The sequence below is a fragment of the Macrobrachium nipponense genome, chromosome 23, assembly GCF_015104395.2.
Source record: "Macrobrachium nipponense isolate FS-2020 chromosome 23, ASM1510439v2, whole genome shotgun sequence".
NCBI classification, from domain to species: Eukaryota; Metazoa; Arthropoda; class Malacostraca; order Decapoda; family Palaemonidae; genus Macrobrachium; species Macrobrachium nipponense.
Genome location: NC_061090.1, coordinates 67,440,557 through 67,451,880, shown reverse-complemented (window position 1 = coordinate 67,451,880; position 11,324 = coordinate 67,440,557). Strand labels below are relative to the sequence as shown.

The 11,324-nt window shown below is 36.5% G+C and overlaps 1 protein-coding gene across 1 annotated transcript in view; it reads left to right on the top strand.

Annotated features, from left to right (window-relative positions):
• Positions 1-235: 235 nt before the first annotated feature.
• Positions 236-11,324, top strand: part of LOC135198089 (uncharacterized) — a 399,798-nt gene continuing 388,709 nt past the window's right edge. The window contains exon 1 of the mRNA XM_064225521.1: positions 236-1,071. Coding sequence (XP_064081591.1) covers positions 1,005-1,071 — 67 coding nt within the window. The 5' untranslated portion in view covers positions 236-1,004. The remainder of the gene's footprint in view (positions 1,072-11,324) is intronic.

Here is an 11,324-nt window from a genome sequence, read left to right as displayed (position 1 = left end):
CGTAAGCGTCCTCCCAGAGTCCATCGTTGGTTTACGAGAGAGAGAAAAAAAATCCGAATCAAACTCCCATTTAGGATCGTGGATAAGCACGGCGGGGGGACGAAATGATTTCCTTCTCCCTGTGCCAGACTGTCTGATTTTCATCACCTGAGCGGGACGCATGCGCAGTCTGTCGCTTGATCAATATCCCCCTTCTCTCCACATGCAGACTCGAGCTCAGTGTTGTGTCGGACGCCACAGAGCGATAACGACCAGGCCGCGCTGGTGTTGGACGACCCCCTATTCCGTTTTTTGCTATCGCTGCCGTTCGGGAACTAACCTTTTCCTTTTTTTTTAATTTCTCCCCTTTTCAGTCGGCCTACTTCCTTTTTGATCCCTAGTTCGAGCCACCCTTTTTTTAAGCGAGTGAATAAAAACACCCGTTCTGCCCCGCGGGAAAAAAAATACAATTTAACGATTAACATGTAAGTCGCGACTCGGATTATTGCTTGCTCAAGAATTGCGAGTGAATAATAAAGCCATCACCGACTGCTAGATTGCTGTGGATTGCAAGTGAGGAAGTGAAAAACGCGCCTACACGGAGTTACTCATTTGTGCGTTTCCATTTTGACAGGGAGGACGTCGGCTACACCTAATCTCCTTCATAATTTTTCCTGTGCACTGAATGAGAGTCTGTTGAAACCGCCCACGCCCGCCCCCCCGACCCCAGAAGAAAGGAAAGAAAAAAACAACAAAATGGATTACAGATCACGCCAGAAATAAAACGTTGGCACAAAACGTTATCCACAATTATACTTTGCACCTTTTTTTTTTTATTGCAGCGGGAGATGAAATAAGGCTTAAAGAGACTTTGTTGTAAGAGAGACACGAGAGAAAGCCGACCTCCGTCTCTTGATATCCTGTCTCTCCCTGTCTCTTCTCTCTCTCTCTCTCTCTCTCACTCTCTCCGTCTCTCTGCAAGATGCAATGGTGAACATAGTAACTACGCGAATCAAGGATCAACCATGATAGTTAGATTGCTGGCATCCGCGATTCTCCTCACCGTGGTCGGGCTGTCTTCTCCATCACCAGGTAAGAAGCCAATTTTCACCTGATTTTAATTGGTTTGTAATTGGTCTTTGGATCGTTCTTGTCGCGAAAGTGGTGGTTTGTAATCGCTCTCGTTGTAAAATTGGTGTTCTTGTGAAATTGGTGGCTTTTATTTATTGCTCTTGTTGTGAAATTGGTAGTCTGGATCGTTCTTGTCGTAAAAATGGTGTTTTTTGGATAGTTCCACTTGTCAAATTGGATTTTGGATAGTTCTTGTAGCGAAATTGGTTTTTGGATAATTCTGGTTTTGAAACTGTTGGGTATTTTAATCGCTCTTGTTTTGAAATTGGTGGTTGGATCGTTCTTGTTTTGATATTGGTGGTTTTTTTCACGCTCTTGTGAAATTCGTGGTCTGGATCGTTCTTGTGAAATTGGTGTTTTTTTTAAGCGTTCGTGGTGTGGAATTGGTGGTCTTTCATGTTGTGAATGGGTGGTCATTGGATTTTTCTTGTGAATTTGGTGGTATTTTGTATCGCCCTTATAAAATTGGTGGTATATTGTATCGCCCTTATAAAATTGGTGGTCTTTGGATCGTTCTTGTTATAAAATTGGTGGTCTTTGGATCATTCTTGTAAAATGGATCTCCAGGAGTGTTTATTTAACGGTTCAGTTTGTATTTTATTGTTATTGATGGTATTATTTGAATATTATTGGCGTTAATACTGTCATTATTAGTCCTCATTATTGTGAATATTAATATTATTCTTATTATTATATCATAACACACTATTGGGGATATTTTTATTATACGCTATATCGTGGCTATTAATTTTTATCATAGTTCATCTTGGCTATGACTACTACTATTACTACTGTTATTATACGCCATCGTGGCTATTATATTTACCATTATACGCCAGCGAGGCTATTATCATTAAACGCGATCGTGAACATGTATACCACAGTACGTTAGCTTTGCTATTAGCATTATCATTTTATTATTAAGTCAAGCGTGTCTTCATTATCGTCAGTTGTACAGTGAGTTGGAAATACAATGCACTGCATCCTGTATCATCATCATCATCACCATCATTATAATGACATTGTACGACGCGGAACAAAGATCTCTTGCCTTCAGGGTTTTATCTCCCTTCATGCAACTACAACGCCCCCCCAACCCCCGCCCCAACCCTACTCCATGTCCTACCGGCTTTAACTTCTTGGTATATCATCTCCTTGTTATTAGTCCCCACATTTCCGTTCGTTATTTATCCTATAGTCTGTCTTCTTTCTGGGTACTTACCTTATTTAACACCGAGCTATGCTTTTGTCATGATTGCAAGTTATAAAGTACGTAAAGAATGAGTTTATATATTTGTGTATTTTTCTGTATTTTTTATTTATTTTATTTTATTTATTTATTTATTTTTTTATTTTTACAAATTTCGTTGTTGCTTTTGTGACTAAAGACCATTTGATAATTCGTAAATGCTTACCAGCCAATTATGCATAAGTATTGACCCTGACCTAAAAGCCAAGGTCACAAGACAGAAAGTACATTCTAGATTTACCCACACATGTAAGGGGTATATGTACATATAATATATATATATATATATATATATATATATATATATATATATATATATATATATCACGTCAGGATTAGTGAAACCACTATTTTTCAAGACAATATTATACCACTTTGATTTATAGACCAGTGAATGTCTTGGTACAAATTTGTATAGTTTTTGTTCTCTTGATTTTAAGATGAATGCCTTGTTAACCATGCTTCACCGAGCCTTTGCTTTGTCTTCCAGTCGGCAATCTTTTCACAATGAGGTCACGTTCTTGCAAAAATATTTTAATAGCAACTGCTTTCCCCACCCAGTTGTTCTTTGAGCATGTCTCCAAATTTTTAAATAATATTTTTGTTCCATGTCATCCTACTCCTCACGTTCCTAAATTACCGTTCTATGCCAGCCTTCCTTTTATTCACAATATAACTTTTTATAAAGAACTCCACGCTTTAATATCTAGTCATCTCCCTGCCATGAAAACCAAAATTATACCCACAAACCCACTGAGTATCGGTAGCCTTTTCAACTTCAAGGACCGTTTGGATCCATTGATGACCCCATGAGTTATTTACAAATTTACTTGTCCTCGATGTAATCGAGGAACCTATATTGGATCGACGCATAGGTTACTTAAGGTCCAAATCGACAGTCGTAGAGCTGTCAGCTATAGAACTGGCACTAAGCTTTAGAATCCCGAATTTTCCAACATAAGGGATCATACCGATAAATGTAGGTATTCTATTCAGTCCAAGGACTTTCAGGTTTTGGGCAGAGCTTCCAATCATAAGGTTTTAACAATTAATGAATCATTATTTATTAAAAAGCTGGTCCCCTCACTGAACACCCATGCCACGTCTACACCTCTTTACCTCTCTCGTGAACTATTTACGTTTTTTGTTAGTCCTTCCTCTGTCTTCACACTCAAAAGTTGGTCCCTATTTGTATTTTTAACTGTGATTGTTTCATTGTACCTTACACTGTGTATTTTAATATTGTAGCTTAATTTCATTGTACTAATTAGATATTGTTACGTTTTAGCTTGAAAATGAGGCCTGCTGGTTGGCTTCGAAACGTTGCAACTTAATAAATATGAGTTCATTGACCTGTTGGTGTGCTTCCCCTGCCTTCATTGTATAGTTGGGTTTAGAGAAACCTCCGCCTGTTGAATATATATATATATATATATATATATATATATATATATATATATGTGTATATATATATAATATATAGAGGATCAACCTTTCCAGTGGATCCTGGGACTCTGACCATATAGACAATATCTTCCTTAAGGTATTAAGCGGATTAAGACAATTAACAGAACCAACGTCGGCTTAGCGGTGACCCCAGGCATTACCTATGGGTATATATCTCCTACTTTATATTTCAGCCAATGAAACTCCTTCCGTCATTCACTGCCCTGATAAGGGTGGATCTTTTATACTTCTATATATATATATATATATATATATATTATATATAGTGGTATATATATGGTCTATATATACATATGTGTATATATTTATGTAAATGTATATATATATTTTATGTGTATATACATATACATATATATATATATATATATATATATATATATATATATACACACACATATATATATATATATATATATATATATATATATATATATATATATATATATATACACATACTCCTGCAAACAAACCGTTTTGTACATATACCAGTAAAGAGAAAAGTGGTGATAAAGGACAAAAAATGAGTGTGACCAGATGGGTTATTTTTTAATTTCTTAATTGCTCTGGTGAATTACTTTTAGCAATCACTCTAAAGTAAATGAAGCATATTCAGAAATTGTTTTATATCCAGTGACTCCTGTTCATCCATTCTGATCTACATCGAGTATGTTCAGATGTAATTCTGTACTCACTGACGCATATGGTGTTCAGATGTAATTCTGCACTGACAGAAGTATGTTGTTCAGGTGTTATTTGGTATTCACTAAAGTATGTTGTTCAGATGTTTTGTGTTCACTGAAGTATGTTTTTCAGTTGTCCTTTTGTACTCACTCTAGTATGTTGTTCAGATGTCCTTTTGTACTCACTCAAGTATGTTGTTCAGATGTCCTTTTGTACTCACTCAAGTATGTTGTTCAGATGTCCTTTTGTACTCACTCAAGTATGTTGTTCAGATGTCCTTTTGTACTCACTCAAGTATGTTGTTCAGATGTCCTTTTGTACTCACTGAAGTATGTTGTTCAGATGACCTATTGTACTCACTGAAGTACTATGTTGTTCTGATGTTATTTTGTATTGACTGAAGTATGTTGTTCTGATGTCATTTTATACTCGGTGAAGCATGTTGTTCAGATGTTATTTTGCTGAATGAAATATGTTGTTCGGATGTCATTTTGTACTTACAGAATTATGTTGTTCTGATGTCATTCTGTACTTAAGTATGTTATTCAGAGGTTTTTTTGTATTTACAGAAGTCTGTTGTTCAGATGTAATTCTGTACTTGCTGAAGTACGTTGTCTAATTGTTTAGCACTCTGCAAAGTGTATTTCAGCCATTACCTTGTACCTCACTGAAAAATGTTCAAAATTTATTCTCAACCCACTGTAGCATGTTCAGCTGTATCTCTGCACTCCGTGATGTTCAGTAATTATTCTGTTTTTCTCTAAGCGTATTCTAGTGCGTTAATATTCACGCTGAAGAGGTAATTCGAATGAAATGATACCCATCGACTCACTGGTGGGTCGGGAAGTTGGGTAAAATCAGCTGGTATGCTAGGGTTCAGAAGCCCGCCCGAGAAAAACCTCAGGTACAGAAGTACTTAGGTTCCAACTTCTTTTTATAACCTCTGTAGGCCAAATGGTAGTACCCTGCCTTGTCATTGGAGATACCGGGTTCGATTCCAATGTGTCAAAAATTTATTGTACGACTTAGGTTCCAAATACTTTTGTGACCTCTGTGGGTCAATTGGTAGCACCCTGGCTTGTCATTGGAAATACCGGGGATCGATCTCGATGTTAGTCTGAAATTTATACCTGTGAAACACGTGCTCATGTGTTCTTTAGTTTAACTAAAAGACGTTCACTAATCATTATATAATCAGTGAGTTATGTTAATACCAAGGTCTGTGCTCAGAGAATTATATTCAAGCATAATTCCAAACTTACTGACTTGTGTTTTCGCAATTATAATGGCATGGCTGTTCAAGCGTTCTCTTGAATTTCTTTCAACTTTCTTTTTTACGTGAAAACCGTACTGATGAATCTCTCTCTCTCTCTCTCTCTCTCTCTCTCTCTCTCTCTCTCTCTCTCTCTCTCTCATTATGCATTCAGATGAGGTTGAAATAATGATGTTCATTGATGTTCTAATGATGATTCTTGCTCTTAGAAAGTTTGGTATATATACATATATATAATTATATATATACTATATATATGTATGTATTATTTATATACATATATAGATATATATATATATATAATATGTATGTATATATATATATACATATATATATATATTATATTGATATATATACTATATATATATATGTATATATAAACATATGTGTGTGTGTGTGTATGTATATATAACTGATTCATGAACGGCTGCTCTCTCTCTCTCTCTCTCTCTCTCTCTCTCTCTCTCTCTCTCTCTCTCTCTCTCATAAACGGCAATTTCAAAGTAACCACTATCCAGTAGTTTAGTACTAATTGCCTACTACACAATGACAATTTTCCAAAGACTAGTTTAAATTTCGTATGAAATATTTCTTTATTTCTATGATACGAATCTGATTTTCTTTGCGTGTGAGTGTATGAATCCAGTTTATTATTATTCTCCTTCTGTCTGTCTCCACACCTGTTCAATCCGCTGTGCTACATGTCTAACTGAACCTATGAATATTATAGTTATGAATTGGCAGACGAGTTCATCTCTCGCATTCACAGTTGATCCCTGATCCTCTTTGCCTGCCGAGAACAGCTACTATAGATTCAGCGCCTCGGTGGCGTGGTCGGTATGGTGTTGGCCTACCACCTCGGTGGTCGGGAGTTCGATTCTCGGGCTTTCAATTGAGGAGTGAGATATGCGTATTTCTGGTGATGGAAGTTCACTCCCGACGTGGTTCGGAAGTCACGTCAAGCCGTTGGTCCCTTTGCTGAATAACCACTGGTTCCATGCAACGTAAAAACACCATACAAACAAACAATGCATAACTACCCTAAAGCAATTCTCCTTGAACTTCAGTAACTTACGTTCATTTTTTTAAATTTTATTTATTAATTGGTAAACTTTTCTGGTTTTCTTATAACTGATCTTTTTTTTTTCTTCTGCAGTCCCCTTATTTGCTGTCCAATGAGCACCATGTTCTTTGGAACTTTGAATTTCGAGTCAGTGGCCCCTGTGGGCTTTTTCCATATGAATAGTTCCTCATTAGATGAGTGGTAATCAGCTCAGTGGTCTGGTTAAACTAAGATATCCATGTGAATAGGGTTCGTCTGAATAACAACAACAACAACAATAATAATAATAATAATAATAATAATAATATTATTATTATTATTTTGGTAGAAGACCCTCATTTAGGCAAAAGCTGTTAAAAAAATGGCAGAATTAAGCGAGTTGATTTTATATATTGTTTTTTCTATTTTTCTTACAATTCGCTTCTCAGGCTCAGCGATATTTCTGAGTAACTGGCCAATATTCATATTGGGAAGTTTCAAAAATTATAAATGCTGAAGTTAATCTTTTAGCTGTACCAGCATCAACACCAGCTCTAAACCAAAGACGATCCCGGCTCGGAATTGAAATCGGAATTGGACCTGAGATCCTGTTCTAATAAAATAAAAGATTACCTTCAGCATTTATAATTTTTTAAAATTCCCAATGTGAATATTGGCCAGTTACTCAGAAACATCGCTTAGCCTGAGAAGCGAATAATAATAATAATAATAATAATAATAATAATAATAATAATAATATTAACAGATACAGCGCAGGAGTAGTGGAATGGACGAAGCCAGAACTTCGCAGTATAGACCAGAAAACGAGGAAACATACGACAATACACAGCGCTACACCCAAGAGCAAATACGGACAGACTATACATAACACGAAAGGAAGGAGGGAGGGGGACTACTAAGCATAGAGGACTGCGTCAACATCGAGAACAGAGCACTTGGGCAATATATGAAGACCAGTGAAGACGAGTGGCTCAAGAGTGCATGGGAAGGACTGATAAAAGCAGTCGAAGACCCAGAAATATACAGAGACAGGAGAAAGACAAGCAGAACAGAGGAATGGCATAACAAACCAATGCACGGACAATACATGAGACAGACTAAAGAACTAGCCAGCGATGACACGTGGCAATAGCTACTGAGGGGAGAGCTCAAGAAGGAAATTGAAGGAATGATAACAGCGGCACAAGATCAGGCCCTAAGAACCAGATATGTCCTAAGAACGATAGATGGAAATAGCATCTCTCCCATATGTAGGAAGTGCAATACGAAAAATGAAACCATAAACCACATAGCAAGCGAATGCCAGGCACTTGCACAGAACCAGTACAAAAAGAGACATGATTCAGTAACAAAAGCCCTCCACTGAAGCCTGTGCAAGAAACACCAGCTACCTTGCAGTAATAAGTGGTACGAACACCAACCTGAAGGAGTGATAGAAAACGATCAGGCAAAGATCCTTTGGGACTATGGTATCAGAACAGATAGGGTGATACGTGTAAATAGACCAGACGTGACGTTGATTGACAAAGTCAAGAAAAAAGTATCACTCATTGATGTGGCAATACCATGGGACACCAGAGTTGAAGAGAAAGAAAGGGAAAAATGGATAGGTATCAAGACCTGAAAATAGAAATAAGAAGGATATGGGATATGCCAGTGGAAATTGTACCCATACTCATAGGAACACTAGGCACGATCCCAAGATCCCTGGAAAGGAATCTGGAAAAACTAGAGGGTGAAGTAGCTCCAGGACTCATGCAGAAGAGTGTGATCCTAGAAACGGCGTAGATAATAAGAAAAGTGATGGACTCCTAAGGAGGCAGGATGCAACCCGGAACCCCATACTATAAATACCCCCCAGTCGAATAAGAGGACTGTGACAGAGCAAAAAAAAATAAAATAAAAAATAAAATAATAATAATACGTGAATATCTGCACATATTTCGTCGCATAAACGAAGAATGACGTCATTGAAATCTTTACAACCAACTAACTATAACCGCCTCCCTCCCACCCTACCAAGAGAGCTTATGCTAGCCGTAGAAAATAAATGGATTTAGGTCGCATTTATTTTTGGAAAAGTAAAAAAGAAAAAAAAAAACCTACAATACATTTTCATTCCATTCGATGGGATTTTTCATTTGGTAACGAATTCACTCTCTCCATGCTAGCCCCCCCCACCCCCACCCCACCCCACACACCCACTACCCAACCCCCTACCACGAGAATTTTTTTTTTTTTTATCGTCAACGTCACTGTAGAAATGAAGTTGTGAATGGTTTTTAAATTGAATATCATAGATGTTGTCTTGTTTATTTGCGTAGTTTTTGTCTCGATTACTGCTGTGTGTGTGTGGCTGTTTATACAATTTTCCTAGAAATTTTTGTATAAATACTAGTTCATACACACACACACACATATATATATATACTATGTATGCATATAATATTATATATATATATATATATATATATATATAGGTATGTATATATACATATATATATATAATATCTATATATAATATATATATATCTATAATTATATATATTAATTTATATAATATATGTATGTACTATATATATATATTATATATTATTATTATTATATATCATATAAATAATAATAATATATTAATATATATATATATTTATATATATATTTTATTTTGTATGTATGTATATTGGTATTATATATATATATATATATATATATGTATATATATATTATTCCAAACATTTTCTTATTTTAATTTTTTAAAAATAATAAACCTTCGCGCCTTTCAGTGTTACAGAATCTACTTTATTTTTAAAATGTAGTTCGTCAGCCACCAATGTCCTTCATGGCTTCGTAATTAGTGCTAACGTTTAGACCGTTCTAGAAATATAAAAAAATGAACCTATATATTTCATGCATAAATATTACTAAATTTGAAGTTATCATTACTGGCCCGCTGACGTCATCAGCCAACTACCATTAAGTAACACGAAAGTCAGCAAATAGATTTCACTTGTGACGAATGACCAAGGAGGAAGTTGTTCACATGTGGTGGAATTATTGCAGCGAATTATATTATTGTCTGAATGAAGGAGCATTAACGTCCATTTTGAATTCTGACGTCTGTACTCTCACACACACACATATATGTATATCTATGTACACACACACACACACACACATATATATATATATATATATATTATATATATATATATACATATATATATATATATATATATAGAAAATCTCAGCGCCCTTACATAGCTCTTGTGGATGGCCAAATTTGCGTGTTCGTAGGTGCCAACGAGGAATCACCATGCGGGGGTGGGGAGGGGAATAGTGCCGTCGGTGCACCTCACGCAGTGCACTGTAGGCGTTACTTAAGGTCCTTTGCAGTGTCCCTCCACCACCTGTCTGCAGTACTTTTCACTTCTTTAACTGTATCTCCGTTCGTATTCTCTTTCTTCCATCTTACTTTCTTGCTTTGAGGCCTTTTTACTCTCAGGTCCCATCACTTGGCCTTTGGCCTAAATTGTATATTCCTTTCTGCGCTCTTCTATACTTTGATTAATATTTAGATATGAGTAAGATAACACATCCAGTGGCAAAGGATTCGGACAGGAATTGATCCTATACCCTGAATATTTATTTAAGATCTGTTGTGGATACTTTCTGAGACGAGTTGTTGTTATGACAACTATTGTTCTTACTTTGATTATTGGAATACGTGCGAAGGATATAGAGAAATGATCTGCTAATTAAATTACCTCTCCATCCCCCATTCCCAAATGTATTTCTACTGTATTTTCTCATTTTTTAATTTTTTTTTTAAATCAAAAGATAAACGTAATCGAGTGCGTCGGCTACACGAAAGAGAGAGAGAGAGGCGATTGATTACTGTTCCCAAAACTACATAGGTCTAGCTCTAAGTCTTTAGCCGAATTTTAAATATCCCTCTCCATCTCCATTCCAAAGTGTATGAGAGAGAGAGAGAGAGAGGATATTATATTACTGTTCTCAAAAACTACTAGGTCTAGTTCTAAGTCTTTGGTCTGAATTTTGAATATTCCACTACATCCCCATTCTCTGATGTGTGTGTGTGAGAGAGAGAGAGGATATATTACTTTTCTCAAAACTACATAGGTCTTAGCTATAAGTCTTTAGCCGAATTTTAAATATTCCTCTCCATCTCCATTCCAAAATGTATGAGAGAGAGAGAGGATATTACTATTGCCAAAACTACTTAGTTCTAGCTCTAGGCTTTTGACCTAAATTTTATTAGTATATTCCCTTGCCATCCATACCAACAACAAGTGGCTTGCTTCCGAGCGGCACATAATGGCATCCGTAGGAATGAAGGGAAGATAAGACACCCCCCCCCCCCACCCCCCCTCCCCACCCCCCCCCCTCCCCCCCCCCCCACACTCCCTACACTCGGTTCCTGCCTATTATTCCCCCGTGGTCACTTCGACAAATAAATCCAT